This window comes from Rhinopithecus bieti, unplaced genomic scaffold (assembly GCF_001698545.2).
Source record: "Rhinopithecus bieti isolate Rb0 unplaced genomic scaffold, ASM169854v2 scaffold_4553, whole genome shotgun sequence".
NCBI lineage: Eukaryota > Metazoa > Chordata > Mammalia > Primates > Cercopithecidae > Rhinopithecus > Rhinopithecus bieti.
This window is the reverse complement of record NW_016804694.1, coordinates 5,318,364-5,340,599: the sequence shown is the minus strand read 5'-3', so window position 1 is coordinate 5,340,599 and position 22,236 is coordinate 5,318,364. Positions and strand designations below refer to the sequence as shown.

At 46.9% G+C, this 22,236-nt stretch overlaps 1 protein-coding gene across 2 annotated transcripts in view; it reads left to right on the top strand.

Annotated features, from left to right (window-relative positions):
• Positions 1-22,236, top strand: part of LRFN2 (leucine rich repeat and fibronectin type III domain containing 2) — a 193,594-nt gene that overhangs the window by 134,692 nt on the left and 36,666 nt on the right. For both annotated transcript variants that reach the window (XM_017870167.1, XM_017870168.1), the window contains exon 2: positions 16,701-18,125. In XM_017870167.1, the coding sequence (XP_017725656.1) occupies positions 16,726-18,125 (1,400 nt within the window). In that variant the 5' untranslated portion in view covers positions 16,701-16,725. The remainder of the gene's footprint in view (positions 1-16,700; positions 18,126-22,236) is intronic.

Below are 22,236 nucleotides of genomic sequence, written 5' to 3'. Positions count from 1 at the left end.
TCTACCCACCCCATCTACATTCCAATCAGTAGAAAGCAGGAAGGAACAAAGACGGGCATGACCTTTCTCTAAGAATACTTGTGGGTCATGATATAGTAGACATTTCCTCACAACCCTTTGGTTGGAACTAAGTCATGTGGCTGCAACTAAGTACAAGGGAGGATGGGAAATATAGTCTTTATTTGGGGGCAGTCTTTTGGCCAAATAATACTTGGGACTTCTTTTCTCTTTTTAAAATTTGTATATTTTGTTGTAAATTTACAATTTGTATATATTTATGGGGTACAAAGGAATGTTTTGATTTATAAACACAGTGTGGAATAATTATGTCAAGTTAGTTAACATAACCATCACCTCAAATACTTATCGCTTTTGTGGTGAGAACATTTGAAGTGTGCTCTCTTAGCAATTTTGAGATGTACAATACTCTATTATTAACTATATTCACCATGTGCAATTGGGGATTCTTACTAGGGAAGAATAGGAAAATGGGTGTTAGGGAACAACCAAGAGGCTGTGGTAGTCACCCCATAGAGGAAGAGCACCATGCTGCATATCAAGGAAGAGTTGGTTGCTTTGGTTACACTTCTGAGCCCCCAGCCTGACTTCCCTATTACCCTTCCTAACTAAAGAAGGAAACTGCCCTTGCTTCCTCCCTTTGGCAAAATAGGCCCAGGACCTCTTTCCCAGCCCACAGAGCCTCCAGCCAGCCTCCTCCATTCAATCTCCAGTTCTGCAAGGGAATTGAAGCCAGAAGTGTTTAGCTTCCTTGGCTCTGCCTTCTGCCAAAGGACAGGAAACATGTATATGGTGTGAATTAAGAGCAACAATTAGACTCTCCCAGCCTTGCAATCTCTCCAGACACTGCCCCCACAAGTCAGGAGATAGTGCCTAAAAATTCATTAGCGATTCAGTCCTTTGGTTAAGGTAGTGTAGAATTCTCATTTAAGATAATCAGCCATTAATATTTTAACCATCTATGTATTTGATCTTTTTGAGTATTGCAGCAAGAGAAGAATCCAAAAGATTAGGGCTGATGGAAGATGCAAAGATTTCATTTTTTTCATTTTTATCTTTAATTGTAGATTTACGATTTGTATATATTTGTTGGGTATCATTATTACTTTGGCAGACGGGAGTCTCTTTTGGCCTCAGGCTCACCCTGATCTCCTGATTCTCAAAATAATTATTTTTTCACCCTATCTGAGGCTACCAGAAGTGGGATCTGGAAGGGAGCACGCACTTGGTGGGTGCACTAAACCCAGGGGGTTGCAAGAGAAGCACAAAACACACTGCCTCCGCCAAGCACTTGACTCTGTTTCTCCTCTTCATAGTGGGAAGGTGTGAGCTGCTTCCCCAACTCAGCAAGCCCACAAATCCCAAGGCCAAGCGATGGGTATGAGTGGAGGAAGGATTCATGGGTGTGAAGGACACTGCTCAGGAGGACCCACACTCCCGGTCTCTCACAGGCTACTGCCCTACTAGGAGCACTCATGGCTTTTGACACCTAAAGGCTGGGCCTGCCTCCCTGAAACTCCAGGGCATGCTCCCCATTCTTTCTTGGTTAATTATCAGTTAATATCAGTGCTTGATGGTAAAGTGATTGCTGTTTGGCTAGAGCCTTGTGTACATTTTGTTGGTTGATTCTAATGGAGGAGAACAGAGGTCAGTCCTAGGGTCCCTAGACTCTGGCAATGTCTACAGAGCTTTTTGAGAGCCCAGATGGATGAGGGTCCACCTACTAGGTAGGCCACCCAGAGTGAATCACCTAAACACCTTGATGGGCCTCACCTTATCTGTAAAATAGAAATAATTACCACACCCACTTCTTAGGGTGGGTGGGAAGATGAAATGTGTTAAAGCAGAAAATGCTTAGCATAGAATCAGCATTCAAGTGTTCACCATTTGATGATGATGATGATGATGATGATGATGATGATGACAACGATGATATCATCTACATTTGAAGTAATGAAGAGTGAGAATTATTTGAGCTAAAGTCAAGTCTTTCAGCTTCTGAGAAGTTCACAGAAAAATAAAGGCTTGGGAACAAACTTGTGAAAGATTCTAAACTCAGGTCCCCATTTAGTTCAGGTGGAAGAAGACATCACGGGATGGTGACAGCTCTGCCTATGGTGATGTTAAAGGTAGCCAAATTTGGGGAAAGAAGAAAGCCTGAGAGTGAGGCAGAATTCTGAGTTTGAGGTTAATGTCATAACATTACCACAACTTTAAAGGTAATTAATGTCCTCATTTACACAGGAAAACTGAGGCATATGGTGGGGACATGCTTTGCTTGAGGTTAATGAGAAGGTTGGTGGGGTCTTTTGCCTTGAATAGAGAAAGTAGAAATACCTTGTTCTTGGAAAACTAATAGGATAATGAGGGAATGTGTGGCCTTGTTATAAGGAAGCCCCAGTCTGAGAGGAGACACAGCCCCATCCTCAGGAAGCCCCAGTCTGAGAGGAGACACAGCCCCATCCTCAGGAAGCCCCAGTCTGAGAGGAGACACAGCCCTGACTCAGGGAGCCCCAGTCTGAGAGGAGACACAGCCCCATCCTCAGGGAGCCCCAGTCTGAGGGGGGACACAGCTCCCACTTCTTTGGGAGGTCTAGTTTGAAGGAGAAACAGGGCAGATTTTGTTTTTGTCATTTGTCCCCTGCCTACACATCTCTCTCTCCTACTGGAAGAAGATAATTGTGTGTCTTCCTCTGTGCAAACTCTGTCTTGCCTTTGATAGATTGCAGCCTCCCAGAGGACAGAAAGAAACTGTTTATTCAGACTCTGTATGGCGCTCAGCACAGCAGGTGTTCAATGTATACGTATCACCGCTAATGATGTAGCACAATAAATACACTTAGCCCCAATGACAGAAGCCTGATGAACCTGTGCCGGCAAGGCCATTGGCAGTGAGGAAGCTGCTGGGGGTGGGGGGTTACTAAAAAGCCTATCATGATCAGAGAGGAGGAATGCAGGGGCAGCGGGGAAGGGGGAGATCCTTTCTCCTCTGTATCCCCCATAACAGGTGCCCAGAAAGTGCCCCTGAGCAGGGCTGCATGATCACCTTTGTGGGCCCTAGCCACTTTTGCCTTGGAATGCCTCTTTCTTTATTAAAATTAAAAATTAAAAAAATCTCTCCACTGCTGGTTGCCTTTCTTCTAGGCAAGGAGACCTCCTGCACCCAAACTACACCCAGCCTGATCTTGGATTCAGGAGCGGCCAGGCTGGAGGAAGATTTGATTATTGTTTCCTAGTCACGGCTCTATTCCTGCCCATCTAACCCACAACAGCAGAATTTCCTAAACTAGTGGTGAGGTCCCCAGGAGGTGCTGAGTTCTATGAATATGTTTTACATTTCAGCTTTTTATTTTGGTGGCAATCTAAAATTCATTCTTTACTAAAGCTTCTCCTTGAGAACAGCCAGTCACAACTTAAAGAGAGTGCCCTTAATAAGAACTGTAATGGGAAACGCTGTTTTGAGATTTTACTGTGTGCCTGGCCCTGGTTAAGTGTTTTACAGGATTGACTCAATTAATCCTCACAACTTTGTAAGATTATTCGATTTTACAGGTAAGGAAACTGAGGTATTGAGAGGTCAAGCAACTTGCCCAAGACCACTGGGCCAGAAAGAGGCAAGCCAGGATTGAAGCTGAGGGGACTCCTTAGTCCTACAAAGTGGCTGGACCCCGGAGGCCATGTGCCTACCACTAGCCACCTTGCCAGTAAGTCAAGCTTCTTAAGCCAGCACTTCTCAAGCCGGGGCCTCTTGAAGATACTTCCTTTATAAGGTTCCTGTAACTGGGTGTGGTGGCTCACGCTTGTAATCGCAGCACTTTGGGAGGCCAAGGCAGGCAGATCACGAGGTCAGGAGATGTAGACCATCCTGGCTAACACGGTGAAATCCCGTCTCTACTAAAAATACGAAAACTTAGCCGGGCGTGGTGGTGGACACCTGTAGTCCCAGCTACTGGGGAGGCTGAGGCAGAAGAATGGCATGAACAGGGGAGGTGGAGCTTGCAGTGAGCCGAGATCACGCCACTGCACTCCAGCCTGGGCGACAGAGCAAGACTCTGTCTCCAAAAAAAAAAAAAAAAAGATTCCTGTAATTGTTCCCCTTTGGCAGATCCACCTCTCTCCAATCACAATACCTTGAATCTTTGTTCTTCCCTCTTGAATGTCCTCATTAAGACAACTGGCCCAAGCTGCTGAAATCCTACCACCTACCATTCAAGGCCACAATTGGCACCACCTGCTCCAAGAAGCGTTCCCTTACCCTAGTTGGTGGGGGAGTCTTCCATAGAATTCCCATAACACTTTATCACTTCCTCTGCTCTCTGCCTTGAGAACAGTGTCATCTGGGAGGGGCTAGGGCATGCCTGGACTGGGATTCCAACTCTGCCTTTTGTCATAAGTTATTGAACAAGGTGTGGAAGCTTCCTAGGCTTCAATTTCTCCACTTATAAAATGGGTAGATGGTATTGCATTAGTGAATGGTTTAAATGAAGTAACGTGTAAAACGCCAGACACCCTGTAGGTACTTCCCTGCTCCCTTGGATTGCTCCTCTCCAGGTATGTGCTTGTAAGCTCCTCCTGAGAAGAGGGAAGATGTCCCATTCAGCTCTTTCCACCACCCCGTGTCTGCATGCCCATGTGGGGCTGGTGCTTGACAGAAGCCTAACTGAATGGTTGAATCATTGCTGCTGAGTAAAGCAGGTCCCCATGGGGTGAGGTGGAGGGGGTGCAGGAAGGAGGAAGGGCTTGACTGCAATGTTCCAGCTCTTGACAGCAAACAAAGTCACCAGGGAGGAGACTGGAGGTAAAAAAAAAAAAAAAAAATGAAGAAGACAGAGGCAGGAGGAAATGGAGAAGTAAAAAATTGCAAAGCAGGGAAAAAGAAGCCCTATTTGGACTTGAGGACTGAGAGGGAGACTGGGCAGGGTGGACTGAACTGCTAGGGTTTTCTGAGTCTTCACTGCTCCTTGCCCACATTTAGTCAAACCAGGGCTAGAAATAAACTTGAATTGATGACCCCCATCCAGCCTAATTGCCCAGATGAGGAATCTGAGGCACAAAGAGAAGTGGCTTGTCGAGGTTCAAGGCTGGGTCAGTGCAGGGACCGAGCTTATGGAACTCCTATGCATGCTCTTCCTGCTGTATCCGGTTGTAAGAGAGAGTCAGGATACTCCCATTCCCACCCGAAGAAAGACAATATTAGGAATGCAGAGAGCAAATCCCAGGGTAATGGAGCCTGGTGTTTGCAATAAAAATTTAAATGTGCTGTCTTGGTGGCAACAGCGGCTTTTATCTGATCGGCCTGTCAGCTCTTTAGAAGGCTGGGTTCTGTAAATGGCAAAACCAAATTGAATTCATATTTACTGCTCTTGAGTCTGTGGGTTTGTTGTTTCCAATGGATTAATCTCTCTTGTCTGTCTCTGTCTCTTTCTCCCTTCTCCTTCTCCCCCTTCTTTCCCTTCTTCATTTTCCTATACTTCCAAGTGCCTTAATTATCCAATAACTCATTGAGAAAGCTGAAAAGAGAGAAGGACTACCTATCTGTGCTAGTCATTTTTCATTTATTTGCTCCTCCAAATAAACTCTCCACCTTTAACTGCCCTGCTCTGTGCCCGGGTAGGCTGACCTGTACGGACAACTGCATGCACGTTTCCTTACCCCTTGGCCTCTCACTGGGTTTGGCCACTGGGAGGCGTCGGCAGGTGGTGAGAGGGTGGAGAAAGAGACAGGCTAATTCCCTTGGCCAGCTCCCTCCCAGTGTGAGGTTATCAGTGAGCTGTGTCTGTCTACTTAGGGCTACATCCTCCTGTTGGACAAGTCTTCTCCCATGGCTATGCCCTGGCTGGGTTCTAGAAACTGCCCTCTATCTTTGTCCCTTTACGCTAGGGGTAGAAGGCTGAGTAGCTCCCCTCTGTTGCCACCCCCTGGGTGCTACACCACCTCTTCTTGGTTCCCCCACCCTGCCCACATCTCTCTAAATGGTCCCTTCATCAAACATCCTTCAGCTACTGCTTAGATTCCCTCATCTGTTTCCTCTCAAGCCCCTGACTGATAATGTGTCTCTACCTCTTCTCCCCAGAACTGCCAGGACACAGGTGAACAATAAACAAAGCCGCAGGCAGGGAGACTCTGCTCCATTTGCCTTTTGCAAAGTGGGAGGAAGGATCCAGGGCCTGGATGATACCTGGTCTTGAGAGAAGCATTTGTAGCATGTGCGTGGGGATAGAGATGGCATATAGGCCTAGCCTCTCTTTGCCCTCAAAGGCCCTGGAAGTCCGGATCCGTACTCATCCTGACCCTTTTGCGGCTGCTTGGTAAATACTTCAGAGCTGGCTAATGCTTGTGAGATAGGGCAGCCTATTGTGGGAATCCCCCAAATGGGCCTTTTCCCTATTGCAGCTGTTTTCTATGAATTATGTTTACTGAAATAATTTGTGGGGGCTCAAAAACAGTAAAGGTAGTCACAGCTGAAAAGTCATCTTGTTTCTGTGCATCTTGGTTTCCTATAAGTCCAGGTTGGTCAACAGGTGAGGATTCTGTCCCAAGGCCAAGGAAAGACCAGACCTTGCCGGTACAACGTGAGATCCCTTTGTAACTTGTTCTCCACTGCAGCAACCCTGCCTGACCGCCCACAAACAGGCAAATGAAACACAAATGCCCTTCAGGAAGGAAATTTGATTTTCTAAATTATTTTTGTTTTAATAATAAGAGGGGTTATTAGGAGCCCAAGATTAAATATGCTATGCGTAATGTTATACCACACACATAATAACAGGGCAGGGTGATAACCGCAGGCCTGTGTAATGAGACTCTCCACAGAGCAGCCTGAGGACATGATGCTCAAGAGACGCAACCTAGCAAGGCCCTGCTGAGGCCCAGCTCTGCACAACCAGGAGGGGTGTTCAGGGAGACCAGGCCCTCAGCAGGGCCCCATGCAGTGAGGAGAGGTGGCTGTGAGGAAACAGGAGGACGTTGCTCATGTTAGCCTCAGACCCAGGAGGCAGAAATTTGGGCTTATCCTTGGTATACAGAAAGAAGATATTGCCCTGTCTGATGGAGCCCCAGTCTGAGGGGAAACAGAGTCCCATCCTCAGGGAGCCCCAGTCTGAGAGGAGACCCAGCCGTGTCCTCAGGGAGCCGCAGGCTGAGGGGAGACCAAGCCCTGTTCTCAGGGAGGCCCAGTCTGAGGGGAGACTCAGCCCTCTCCTCAAGGAGCCCCAGTCTGAGGGGAAACAGCCCGACTCAGGGAGCCCCAGTCTGAGGGGAGATACAACCCTGTCCTCACGGAGCGCCAGACTGAGGGAAGATGCAGATCCATCCTCAGGGAGCCCCAGTCTGAGGGGAGATGGGGCCCTGTCCTCAGGGAGCCCCAGCTCCATCCTCAGAGGGTCTCAGTCTGAGGGGAGACTCAGCCCTGTCCTCTAGGAGCCCCAGTCTGCTGAAGGAAATACAACCCCTACCTGCAGTAACTTTCAAGTCTTGTGTCAGCCTGTAATTATGGAGTCTAGCCGCAGTGACCTTTGATGCTACCTAGCCTCCTAGCCTTTGCCTACCCTCTATCCTGTGTAGGTTGAAAAAGAAAAGCCTATTTTAATTTTCACCTGGGCCAACCGTAAAGAGGAGGGTAAATCACAGAGTGAACATTCCCCAGCCAAATGGAAATGAGTTTAGGATTATCTGCCACTTTGCATTATTTACCCCACTGCTCCCTTCATTAGCCCCGTCCTAGAGAGGATCCTGCACTGAGGTTGCCCCTGGATGGACACTAGTAAAAGGCCGAGGCCCTTGGAGGGCAGAGGGTGCTGGTGTGTTGGTGAACTGGGGTGCTCTGTGATTCAGAGCCGGAGGGAGTAAGGGGCTGAGATAACAAGGCCTGGAACCTGGCATTTGGATCTGCTGGGGAAGACCTTGGGTGAGGGAGAAAGGCCCGGCAAGGCCCTGGTGACTGGAAATGCATTCCTGGGCATTCTCCACCTTCACCCTCTGGGTGAGAAGTTTCCATCCAGGAACTCTGGTCTCCATCCAGGTTCCTAGGGTTGGAACCTTGCTTGAGAATTAAAGATGCTTGAAACATGGGCAGTGTTGGGGGTCAGGGCAGTTTAGACAAAAAATCTTCAAAGTCATGACTGATTCAAAGCAAAAATCTCATTGTGTGACACGAGAACCCCCACGTACTCACACCTGTAGGATGGAGTGGAGGCTGATAGGCAGGGAGAGGAGGAGCAGCCTAAGGTCTAAACTGACGCTGAGAGCTGCCAGCCTGTGGGTTGTCTGTGTCCCCAAAGCAGGGACAGATCACAGGCAACCATGAAGATTAATGCATTCGAAGTTGACAACACAGCAGGAAAATAGCATTTGTTTCCATCAAAGCTGAACAAACAAGCTGTGCTCCCTCTCCCTTCCTCAGGCGGACTCACTCATATCCAGGCCCCTACTGGTGAAACCCAGCCCTCCTTTACCCACACAGCCCTCCATCAAGAGACACACCCATTCACTCACCTCCATTCATGTGAGGCCCCCTCACTCACACAGCCTCAGGAGCACTCAGTCACACACGCCCACTATTGCACAGATCTTCCTCACACACACACACCTCTCCATTCACATTCCAGCCTCCGCGTTCACACCCCTCACCCCATCCGTGCATAGGCCTCCCTCCATTCATGCACAGACACTCATTCACACATTGGCTCACACTTGTCTCAAGATAACAGACGGCGAGTGCCGCACAGCCCAGGTCGTGAATACCCTGGATAGAAGACGTTTTCCATTAAACTATTACTACCAATCATTGGTATGTGAACTGAGGTCTCCTTCCTCTGAAAGTTGCTGGGGTTTGTTAGTTATTAACAAGAACGTGCATGGTTTTTAGATTATTTTTTATTTCCCTGCATCTCACGTTTCTACAGTGGCCCAGGCTCAGCTAGTTGGTCCCTTATATAATGACAGTTATAATTAAGAAGTTTGCTTTGAGCTGGATTCCCCAGAAATGGAACAGTGATTTGAAATAAGGATTTGAGTGTAAGTAGTTTATTTGGGTAATGATTGCAGGAAATGAGGGAACAGAAGTGGGGAAATGAGATGGGGAAAGGAAGGAGGCCCATATACAGTGCATTAATGAGCAGGTGACTGGGAAGGGCAACTGAGGCTCGGTCCTCCTAGGGGCTTCTAGAAGACTATGTAGAATGTGCCTTGGAGTTGTCCCACCCAGGAGGTGAGGAGGTTGAGGCATTTATCCTCTATTTCCCTCACTAGCATTGGTTGGGGACTGTTCTCTGGGGGCAATAATTCTTTAGCACAATCAGCCTGCCCCAGAGTTGCAAGCATGCATTTGCATTGAGCCAGAGGACACAGGGTGTCAGAGGGGTCAAGGGCTACTGTGTCTGTTCATGCTGGAGCATCCATCCATTCATTCATTCATTCATTTATTCATTCATTCACTCATTCTCTCCTCAAACATATCCCGGGTGCCTACTCAGTGCCAGGTACTGGGTTTGCTACCATCGACTCAGAGCTGAGCAACATACAGTCCCTGCCAAGAAGGGGTTCCCAGGTGCACAAGGGTAGAAGGCAGGCAAACACATAATTATGTTGCCACACAATAAAAGCTATCATAGACGTGCTAACACGGAGGCATGATGCTGTCATTGCGAACAGAGGGGAAGCGGTTCTGAGCTTAATAACTTACTTATGATAACAATTGCTTATCTTGCACAATAGAAGTTTAAAAAGAGCCTAATGGGCTCATTCTGCCCTTTTGATGTTTTAGACGTTATTTTGTCTTTTTTTTTCCTGTTGTCTGTGTTACCAGACTGCTGTTTTTACCGGGTTTATGAAGAAGTTTGGAGATTCAGGATGTGGCTCCTGTCCCCAAGGTTTTGTTTGGGGAAAGAACAGGGAATGTTCTTGCCTATCTTGTGTGGGTGTCTTTCTGCAGCCACTAAGCTAGAACCTTCTGAGAGCGGGAGGCTCACTCGGGGATTCTCTCTCCCTTTCTCTCTTTTCCCCCTACCTTCAAATTAGAAACCGTGACTCCAAGGTCAAACTAGGAGGTTCCTGAAGTCAAAGGCTGTGCCTCCCCTGTCAGACTGGGATCTCTGTGGAGCAGGGGCCCTCTCCTACCCCAACACACACTCATTGAGCCTGCTTCTGCTGTCTCTTCTCATGATTCTAGAAGAATCTCTATACAGGGTGGCTTTGGAAAGGAGGTTTTAAAAATCAACTCACTGATGCTACCTCTTAGATGAAACCTCAGAATGCCACTTCCTGAGAGTCTGTGGGCACCCTGCAGGGAGGTGGATGTGCTGGAGACAGCAGGGCAGGGATAGAGGCTTCACACTGGAGCTGGCACATGGTGCTGGCAGCATTCACCCCCGGCAACTCCCAAATCAGAAAAGCAGCATGTTTCTGGGCTTGTATGCCCCGGTCCAAGTGGAACTCAAGTTTCCTTTCCCCACCCCTTTCTCCAGAGCTGGTCCCTCCAGGGCTCACCTTGAGTGGTGTGATTTATGGGGAGCAGTGGGGCTTTGGGAGGGGAAATCTGGAAAGAAGTTGCAGGCGGCTGCCTCTCCCTGGCAGATCCCAACCCCTCCCACTCTTATTAATTCACACTTTCCAGGCCTGGAGCACCCTGGAGGGGCCATTTCTTTTTACCTGATGCAGAGACAGGCATCTTACTTGATTTGCAGGCTCTAGGGGCGGGTGGCTCCTCGGCTGGTTGCTAAGGTATCTTTTAAATGGAAATCAGGGTGGAGAGATATCACATACATCGTGCCAGCCATCTGCTAACTGTTGCCTCTTCTGTCTGGAACAGCTCGAGGTGGTTCTGACTGGGAGGCAGAGCCCAGGGAGGGGAGTGAAGGGAGGAAGCCTCTGGCTACAGGGAGAGCCTGTGGTCAAGCCAAGGAACAAGAACTTTCCTTTTCTGCCACCATGTTCATTATTTTTCCACTCTCTGTCATCATCTTTGTTTCTCCCTTTTGTTTTAATGTAAAATCACATCCGAAGGCTTTTATTACAAACCAAGAGCCTAGTTCCACAACTTTGTATTTATTATTGCCAGTATGTATTTCTGAACACGTGTATGTGTGTGAGAGAGACTCACTATTATCAGGGCCTGACAGGTGGGTCTTTCTGGGCCAATTAGGCCTCTCTACTTCCGAGAATGCCAGCGTCCCTTCCAGGCCTGACCCCAGGCAGGAAACACAAGTGCCAGCATGTAGCCAAGCAGCTGGTTCGCCACCAGTTACTAAGCAAACCCATAGTGGAGACAGCCAGTCTCTCTGCACGCCAGGCCCATGGAAGCCTCCAGAGGGGCTTCCTTTACTCTAAGCATGGCCTGGAGCCAGATGATCTTGGTTTAAATTGTGATTCTGTCCAGGGTAGCTAGGGGAGTTTAGACAGGCGCAAACCTCTTTTAACCTCACTTCCTAGTAGATAAAATGGGGATGACAATATTCAGGGCCACAAGGTAGGGTGGGGCAAAGTGCTCACTGCATGAGATTGCTCAGATGAGGGAACCCTGCCAGAGGCCAGCAGGAACACCTCTTTCTGCCTGCACAAGGGTACCTTGTGCAATTATGGTGGCACTCACCTTGTAGGGTTGTGAAGACTGCATGAAGAAACCCAGTCAAGGAAGGGAGGAGATACTGTTTCTATCCTGGATAAATGCCCAAGACTGGACTGCTTTTCTGGAATGCTGTAGGTTCATTTTGGGGACTGATTTTCTTCTCCCTGCTCTCCTGTATCTACCGCTGTTTGCCACCCTGCCTCCCCCCAGAGCAGGCTCATAGACATTCTGGGCAGACAAGCTCTCGCTCCTTTGCAGATGGATTCCTCCTATGAAGGCTGATTCTGACATTTGATACCAGCATCCATTTCAGCCTCGCTTCTGATCCCCACACACCTCTCTCAGTTTTGCCCACAAATAATCTCACTGCCCCTCCTGCCCACTTTCATTTATCTCTTTGCTCCTGGTCTGAGCCCTTTTCCCTAACTGCCATGTGGCTATGAGCTTCTGAATGTTCTGTTGTGAGCCCAGATGGAGGATATCCTTCCTCCCCTCCACCACCTACACCACCCTAAGATACTTAGAGGGAACTAGGCCTGGAGTTCTTCTTTCCAGCATTTGTCCAAATTCTGGCCTCAAAGAGAAAGGCCTTGCACCCTAGATATACACTAATTACACATATTCATCCAGTCCCCTTGTCTCCCTCCCAACTTGGGATTTTAACCGCCTTTTGTTTGGCTGTTAGAACAATATATTAAGTGACAGTTCTCAGAATACAATTTTAATTAAGATTCAATAGTCACTTCTCTGTCAGTAATCTTCCATGCTGATTACTTAAAATATATTTACCCAGCTCTATTATGTCACAGATTTGAATTCATTAGACGTTTGTTAATCCTCCACAAACTTTTTGAAAAATGTGGTTTGTTTAGCATAATTTACAAGGACACAACTGTTTGAAACAATGGGCTCTGTGCCTCTGAGCTCCAGGATATGCATCTGGAAGTGTCTGGGCCTTCTTTGCTTGCTGTTGCCATTGCTGTCTCTACCAGAGGGCAGGCGACACAGCCAGGGGTGGAAAGGCGTAAAGGATGGCGGAGGCAGTCCATCTATATTGCACAGATGCAGTCCCTATGGGTCAGGCTTCCAGAATGCAGAGCTGGCGGGAGGGGGTGGGAGAGAGGATCTGGAGAGACAGTGGAAGATATTCAGCACAGGCCATGAATAGCCTCAGCCCCGGGCCCGGGGCACCTGACAAATATCATTTCCTGTGTGTCAGGACTTGAAAATGTTGGGAAGTGCTGTCTAGACTTAGAACACTGCCACATTTATTGATAAGGGCTCATAAGAGAGATGGCCTTTCTCATGGGGCCATGGAACACTACCCCCGGCCACACACACACACTCAACCACCTCTTGATTAATTAGCAAGGGACATCCTTGGATGTGGCTGTGGCTGTTCGTGTGCTCCCATTAGTATAGAGAATACCACTCAACTATATTTGAGCAGGTGCCATAGCCAAAAAAACGTCAGCCTTCTTCGTTCTGTGACCACAATGAGTCATAGGGAGGTGTAACTAGAAAACTCAAGACTCAGTGCAAATGGAGAAGATCCTCATTTTGTTCTATGAGGCCCCAGCAAGTAGAGACCAAGAAGGCCAGAACACATTAGAGCACAGAGCAAGTTGGAAAGGTGGCAGGTGGAAAGCTTCCATGTATCAACACCTGTGACTTGGTGGGGTCTGGGTAAGGTGAAGCTGGTCTACCTTAGGTAGGAGCTTGGTGAGAACAGGGACTGGCAGGGTCGGCAGGTGCTCATGGGGAGCCCAGGGCAGAGCTGTGTGGAACTTTGGCCAAGACTTTTAATGAAGGTGCCCATGATGGAAAAAAACACATATCCTACAGAACAGAGGTCAGCAAACTCTTTCGTAAAGGACAAGATAGTAAATGTTTTAGGCTTTGGTGGCCACATGTTATATGCAGCAATGGCTCACCTCTGCCACGGCAGCACAAAGGAAGCCACAGGCAGTAGGTAAACACATAAGCATGGCTGTGTTCTAATAAAATTTTATTTACAAAAACAGATGACAGGATATATTTGGTCTGTGAGTTACAGTTCACAGCACTACCCAGTATGGTAGCCAATAGCCACATATGGCTAGTGAGCATTTGAAATGTGCTCTGAGGGTAAAATACACACCAGATTTTGAAGACTTTGTAAAATAAAAAAGTTAGCCATCTCATTAATAATTATATTGATGATATGTTGAAATAATATTTTGGATATAGCTAGTTATATAAAATATGTTATCAAAGTTAATTTCACCTGTTTCTTTTTACTTTATAAAAAAAACATGGGCACTAGAAAATTTGAAGTCACATTTTTGGCTCACATCATATTTCTACTTTACAGTGATGCTCCCTCCAGATGAAATATAGGGCAAGCCTCTGGCCCTTGAAGGGTCTCGGGTAGGAGATTTACCCTTAAAGAGGAACAATAATGGAATTCAAATATGCATAATAAAGTGTATGATAGGAATAGATTTTTAATATATTACATATCTTTAAAAAAAAAAAAAGCTATTACAGGAGGCCAAAGCAGGCGGATCACGAGGTCAGGAGATCGAGACCAACCTGGCTAACATGGTGAAACCCCATCTCTACTAAAAATACAAAAAATTAGCCGGGCGTGGTAGTGGGTGTCTGTAGTTCCAGCTACTCTGGAGCTGAGTCCAGGAGAATAGCGTGAACCCAGGAGGCGGAGCTTGCAGTGAACTGAGATAGCACCACTGCACTCCAGCCTGGGCGACAGAGAAAGACTCCGTCTCAAAAAAATAAAAAAATAAAAAATAAAATAAGCTAGTTTTTTCTGCATTTGTGCTCCTCAAACAGGGAGCTATGGAGCTCTACTTCCACAAGATATTGGCCAGGGGAGGTGGCTCATGCCTGTAAATCCAACATTTGGGAAGGCTGAAGCCAGGAGTTCGAGACCAGCCTGGGCAACATAGCAAAATCTGACTCTACAAAATAGAAATAAAATAAAAATAATTAGCCAGGCATGACGGCACGTGCCTGTAGTTACTAGGAGTTCAATGTGGGAGAATCACTTTAGCCCAGGAGTTTCAGGCTGTCATGAATTAGGATTGTGCCACTGCACTACAGCCTGGGTGACAGAGCAAGAATCTCTCTCTCTCTCTCTCTCTCTCTCTCTCTCTCTCTCTCTCTCCTCTCCTCTCTCTCTCTCTCTCTCTTATATATATATATATATAATCTCTCTGTCTATATTATACTATATATAATACACACACACACACATATAACTGTTGCTTTAAAAAGGGATGTCTTTATAGTAAAAAGAAATAGGAGTAATGCAAAATTAAACATTAATTTAGTGTTTCACTGCAGCAGAATTTCTCAATTCTTCTAAACTTGCTCCTGCGCATAGAGCTATTGTGAGAGAAAGCAAGAGTAGGCAATGCTTCCCCAACTTACTGGCCTTGGAAGCCATTTTTGCAGAACTGTAATTAGTACATCTAGAAGGCAATTTGAGGGGCTGGGCATGGTGGTTCACACTTGTAATGCCAGCACTTTGGGAGACCGAGGTGGGTGGATCACCTGAGGTTAGGAGTTTGAGAACAGCCTGGCCAACATGGTGAAACCCCATCTCTACTAAAAATACAAAAAATTAGCTGGGCATGGTGGCATGTGCCTGTAGGCCCAACTACTTGGGAGGCTGAGGCAGGAGAATCACTGGAACCACGGAGGTGGAGGTTGCAGTGAGCCGAGACTGCGCCACTGCACTCCCCTGGGAGATGGAGTGAGACTCTGTCTCAAAAAAAAGAAAAAAAAAAGGCAATTTGAGAAATGCTGGTCTGCATAGTGCTACACAATCAGTGTGCATGATTTTCCAAAAGTCCACCTCGACTGGTTATCATTTGTTCTTTTGCTCTAGCAGTAAAGCCCCAAGAAGCACTACATCAATAAGGCCACATTTAGTACAACATAGGATAGTGATGAAACTGTTGAGATTTGGAGGCACAAAGACCTGAGTCAGATTTCTGTTCCTTTCTTTCTTACATAGTCATTCTTGTAAAAGTACCTACTATGTGCCAGGCAGCACTTTAGGCTTTAGGCATGCAGTGGTGAATAAAATGAGGTCCCTTCTTCTTGGGGCTTTACTGCTAGAGCAAAAGAACAAACTATAAAGAACACAAATAGGTAAAACATAGAGTAGGTTGATAGAGAAGTTTCAAGAAGAAAATACAGAGCAGAGCAGAGGGCTATGCAGTGGGGCGGGGCGGGGATGATCATGGAAGGGCATCTGGGAAGGCCTCTGGGAGAAGGTAACTTGTGAGTAAATATCCAAAGGAGGCTCTGAGGCCATGAGCAATCCTCATCTGTGTATAGATAATCCCTTCCTTCTGAAGGGACTTCCTAGAGTCCAAAAGAGCTGATGTATGTGAGGGTCCAGACAGAGGCTAATTGCTTACAAAGGGTTCAGAATTCACTCCTTTGCCTCCCATCATACCTCCTTCTTCACTTCCCACATTCTCAAAGATTCATGAACTATGTGGATTCTCCTTAGTGAAACAGTTCCCCACTGACCCCGGAGTCTCTCAGCACCAACTCTCTTCTTATCTACAACATCATTCTTAAGGAATGCTGGTTCAATTTAATTTTATGCTAAGCCTAAACCAATTAAGAAGGTAAAATTATGTCTCAAAATACAGCCATAACATCCTTTCAAACTCAATTATTGGATAAGCCAATGGTATGGTATCCCATCCATCCATCCATCCATCCATCCATTCAACAGATAGTTATTGAGCAGCTACTGTGTTCCAGGCATTGAGCTAGGTAATTGGGATATAGCAGTTAGTAAAACAGGCAAAAGTACCTGCCCTCTTTAGAGCTGACCGTATAGGACTGATACAGGAAACAATAAGTAAACATCATAAATAAGTAAACTAAATAGTGTGTTAGAAGGTGATAGAAGCTAAGGAAAAGAGAAACAGTGAAACTGCGTTAGAGGGATTCGTGGAAGAGATTAGGTCTTGCCTGAGCACATGCCATTCTCTGTCACTCCCTAAGCAGTGAGAGTTAATGTGAGGGAGGAAGCTCTGGGTGAGTGCATTAGGAATTTGCCTCCTGACCCTGATCTTGTGTTTCTCCTTTCCAGGCACCGTGGCCTGAGTGACCAGACCATGGAGACCCTGCTTGGTGGCCTGCTGGCGTTTGGCATGGCGTTTGCTGTGGTCGACGCCTGCCCCAAGTACTGTGTCTGCCAGAACCTGTCTGAGTCACTGGGTACCCTGTGCCCCTCCAAGGGGCTGCTCTTTGTACCCCCTGATATTGACCGGCGGACAGTGGAGCTGCGTCTGGGCGGCAACTTCATCATCCACATCAGCCGCCAGGACTTTGCCAACATGACGGGGCTGGTGGACCTGACCCTGTCCAGGAACACCATCAGCCACATCCAGCCCTTTTCCTTTCTGGACCTCGAGAGCCTCCGCTCCCTGCATCTCGATAGCAATCGGCTGCCAAGCCTTGGGGAGGACACCCTCCGGGGCCTGGTCAACCTGCAACACCTTATTGTGAACAACAACCAGCTGGGCGGCATTGCAGATGAGGCTTTTGAGGACTTCCTGCTGACACTGGAGGACCTGGACCTCTCCTACAACAACCTCCATGGCCTGCCGTGGGACTCCGTGCGGCGCATGGTCAACCTCCACCAGCTGAGCCTGGACCACAACTTGCTGGACCACATTGCTGAGGGCACCTTTGCAGACCTGCAGAAATTGGCCCGCCTGGATCTCACCTCCAACCGGCTGCAGAAGCTGCCCCCTGATCCCATCTTTGCCCGCTCCCAGGCTTCGGCTTTGACAGCCACTCCCTTTGCCCCACCCTTGTCCTTTAGTTTTGGGGGTAACCCACTTCACTGCAATTGTGAGCTTCTCTGGCTGCGGAGGCTCGAGCGAGATGACGACCTGGAAACCTGTGGCTCCCCGGGGGGCCTCAAGGGTCGCTACTTCTGGCATGTGCGTGAGGAGGAGTTTGTGTGCGAGCCGCCTCTCATCACCCAGCACACACACAAGCTGCTGGTTCTGGAGGGCCAGGCAGCCACACTCAAGTGCAAAGCCATCGGGGACCCCAGCCCCCTTATCCACTGGGTAGCCCCCGATGACCGCCTGGTAGGGAACTCCTCAAGGACCGCTGTCTATGACAATGGCACCCTGGACATCTTCATCACCACATCTCAGGACAGTGGTGCCTTCACCTGCATTGCTGCCAATGCCGCCGGAGAGGCCACAGCCACGGTGGAGGTCTCCATCGTCCAGCTGCCACACCTCAGCAACAGCACCAGCCGCACTGCACCCCCCAAGTCCCGCCTCTCAGACATCACTGGTTCCAGCAAGACCAGCCGGGGAGGTGGAGGCAGTGGGGGCGGAGAGCCTCCCAAAAGCCCCCCAGAACGGGCTGTGCTTGTGTCTGAAGTGACCACCACCTCAGCTCTGGTCAAGTGGTCTGTCAGCAAGTCAGCACCCCGGGTGAAGATGTACCAGCTGCAGTACAACTGCTCTGATGATGAGGTACTGATTTACAGGTGAGCGAGCGGCTGTGGCAAAGGCAGGGAGGGTGTCTGGCTGGGGAAGAAGGAGGGCATGGGGAGGCTTTGGGGCTACTCCCATCCATACCCCTCTTCCCCAAAGGTGTCTGTGGGGATTCTGGGGTAAACTGTGCCATTTGTGTAGGTAAGAGGAAATAGAAAGAACATCAACTACAAGGCTAAGAAGAAAAGAAACCCACATGGTTAGCCTGAGAGATATGTGTAGAGAAAGACCACACCTCCCGGCTGGGTGGCTATGGTCAGTGGTCATGTGGCTATGAGCTTCTGAATATTCTGTTCTGAGCCCAGATGGAGGATATACAAGGACAATGAATAGACCTCTTGACTGAAAGTTTTGACTCCCCCAAGGAGGAATGCATTTGACCTTCACCTGGACTCATATACAGTCATGGTTAAGGCTCTGAGGTCAGAAAGAGTGGGATTCAAATGATGGCTTTTCCACTTGCTGGTCATTTCATTCTCCTGGCCTACCTCAGTTTTCTCATCTGTAAAATAGGGGTAATTAATACCTGACTTAGTTTGGACACTCACTAAATGCACTTATTCAGTTTTGGTAACTGAATCAAACTGGCTTTAAAAAAAGAGAGAGAGAAAGGGAGCGGGAGTGTGTTGACTCATGTCATTAATAAGTCAGGAACCTGCTTCAGGTTCAGCTGGATCAAAGGTCCCCACAAACCTGTATTCTCAGTTTCTTACCTCCCTGAAGTTCTATTTTTCTCTGGGTTGGCTTCACCATCAGGCAGTCTCTTTCCTCTGGGAGACTTCTGCTGGGTCCTCTAAGCAGCCCTAGAACGGACTTAGAGCCCTAGAGGGAGAAGAGCTTCGCATTCCCAATTGAGCGCTGATTGAGTCAGACCACATCACGTGAGCCCCCTGGGTCTTACAGGTAGCGTCAGCCCTCTCTCCTGTGCTGAACCTCCTGGACCTTAGTCTCTTCATCTAGAAGTGCAGACAATGATATTGACCTTGGAAAGTTCTTTGAAAATCAAGGGGTCTTTCCTAGGTCTGGTAGAAAAGGAGGTTAAGTGTGGAAAGCTGCAATAGAATCACACAAGTCATTCAGAGGGAAGAAGGTCACAGAGAGACAGAAGCCAGGGGCCGAAATGCTGACCACAGATGAGTTCCCTTATATGAAACATGAAGGACATGGCCTAGAACCTTATCGCTCAAGGAATGTATGGTCTCCTTTGAAATTCTGTGTGTTTTATTTTATGCATGTAAAATGATTATTTGGGGATGGGATCCCATGAGTTTCATCAGACAGCCAAAGGGCCCATGGTGCAAGAGAGATCAAGAATACTTGATCCATCCTGGAGGTCTCCTCCAGCTCTGACTGTCTGAGTTGATGAGTCTCTGGATGGGAAGCTTTGTGGGAGAAGAGTACAGGGGGAAGAATAGAGTCAATGTGATTGAGGCTGGGTGTGTCATGGAAACCGTAGTGGAGCTGGGGAACTCCCGTTACCTGGCAGCTACTGGTCTTGTCTGGACAGCAGTGTTGCGTCTCAGGATGGAGAGAAAGCAGTATTGGAACTTACCCACATGCATATATGAACATATATAGGAATATATAGATAGGGGCATATAGTCAAACTTAAATATGCATATATGTATTTTTCTCATTATAAAAGTCATAGTCTTTATTGAAAATTTGGAAAGTAGGGAAAATTGATGAAGAAGGAAATAAAAATTACCTATAATCCCACCATCCAAAGTTAATAAGAGAAATTTGGAAGGTGTCTGAGTTCATTCAAATGGTATTTATAATCAATCTAGTGTATATTCTGTATCTTAATTCTTCCCACTCAACATTACAGCTTGCTTAGTTCCCATGGTATTAAAATATTTTTTATTTGGCTGTATTATAATTTATTTAACTAACCTTCTATTATTGGACATTCAGGTGGTTTCTCATTTTTCATTATTAAAAGTAATACAGTGAGAGATATTTTTGCACATAAATATATTTGTGCAAATTCAGTGATTTCTTTAGCATATTTTTCTAGGAGTTGAATTACTGGTTTATGGGTAAATTATAATCTTTATACATTACATATAAATATTTACCCTTTCACCAGTGGAAGCACTCATTTTGATCACACTTTTGCCAATATTGAATATATAATTACTTTCATCTTTGCCAATTTGAGAGGTGAAAAATGGCACTTGCTTTAATTTGCATTTCTTTGCTAACTTGTGAGGTTGACCTTTTGAAAATAAATATATTTCTTTACTTGTGAATTTATTGTATGGTCATGACTTTGACAAAAAAAAAAAAATGTAAAGGCAAAAAGCTACCAGCTCTGCAGTTTGCACAGGGAAACGCAGTTTGTGAGGGGGAAAGAAGATGTTGGCTTCCACAAGGCAACATGCCAGCATTGCCAAAATGGCGCAGCTCACCGGGGGTCTCAAAGATACCCTGGGAGGAGGAGGGGAAGGCTTGGGGTAGGCTCCTGTAATCACTCAAGGTGGGAACTCAAATTGCTTTTATTTGGTGATTGAGAACCTGGAGACACTAACTTTCTAAATATAATGCAAATTAAATGGAAGCATCAGAAACCTTGGAATAAAAAAATGCAGCTAGCAATAGTGACTTCTCAGGGCTGGTTACACAGACAAGAGGAGATACAGCATGGAAATCCTCCAAATAGTGGGGGCATATAGTAGTAAACACTCAAAGATTATTATTATCAGTATTAGTGGTAGTACTCATAGTACTACTAGCAGTAGTAGTAGCAGTGAGAATAATAGTAGTATAAAATAAGACTAGCATCACATCCACCATCCTGGGGAAGAAAGTGGAAGAGGAAGGTTAGATATGCAATTCAATCTTCTCCTTAAGAAGACAAATTTCAGGCCGGGTGCGGTGGCTGAAGCCTGTAATCCCAGCACTTTGGGAGGCCGAGACGGGCGGATCACGAGGTCAGGAGATCGAGACCATCCTGGCTAACACGGTGAAACCCCGTCTCTACTAAAACTACAAAAAACTAGCTGGGCGAGGTGGCGGCGCCTGTAGTCCCAGCTACCCAGGAGGCTGAGGCAGGAGAATGGCGAGAACCTGGGAGGCGGAGCTTGCAGTGAGCTGAGATCCGGCCACGGCCACAGCACTCCAGCCTGGGTGACAGAGTGAGACTCTGTCTCAAAAAAAAAAAAAAAAAAGAAGACAAATTTCCAAAATTTTTGAGGAAAAAGTAAGCGCAAGTCTGTAGCCAGGTAATAGTAATAGCAATCACTGGCCAACATTACTGCCAGGCTACTATGTGTTTGATGCTTAGCTTTTACAGGTGGTATCTCATTTAATCCTTCTGGATATATGAAGAAGCATAAAAGACCAAGAGAATTAAAAAATAAAATTTGTTCAAGAACACACAGCAGAAGGAGACAGGGCTGTGATTTGAACTCCGGCCTCTGGCTTCAGCACCCAGACTCAACCCCTGTGGTCATGCTGCCCACTGTCCTAAAAGGGATTACGGCTTGAGAGAAATAGGAGACTCTAATACAGAATCTGGATTTTTAGAAAATAAATTGTTCTCATTAGAAAGAGTGGACATCAGCGGGCACAGGGCTCTCTGCCTTGCTCATTTTAACCGGAAGGCATACAAAAGAAGGGAGGAAAGGTCTACATCTGAAGATGAGTATTGAAGAGGAGCACATGCTGTACAGAGAAACCTAAATGCAGCCAAAGAGGACTTTTTAGTCCATGTTTATGTCCAAGAAGAAAAAATGCTGGTTGGGAAAGAAGTTACAATGAGAATAGATAAGAGGCAAAGAGTTGCAACTTGCAACTTGCCTCCATCTTCCCCAGCAAGGAGAAAAGCAGCAGCAGCAACAGCAGCAATAATAGTACACACCTGCATTGGTGGATTATTTGTGCTGGTCACTATTCTAAGGGTTCTATATGCACTAACTCATTTAGTTCTCACAAACCCTTAGGAGGTTAAAAACTATTATTTCACTTTACGTAGAAGAAACTTGCTCAAGGTGTTAAACAGGGGGTAAGTAGCAGAGATGGAATCTGAATATAGGCAGCCTGTATATTTGCCCAAAGCCTCAACCTAACAAGACCAATACTATGGAGAGGGATGCCAAA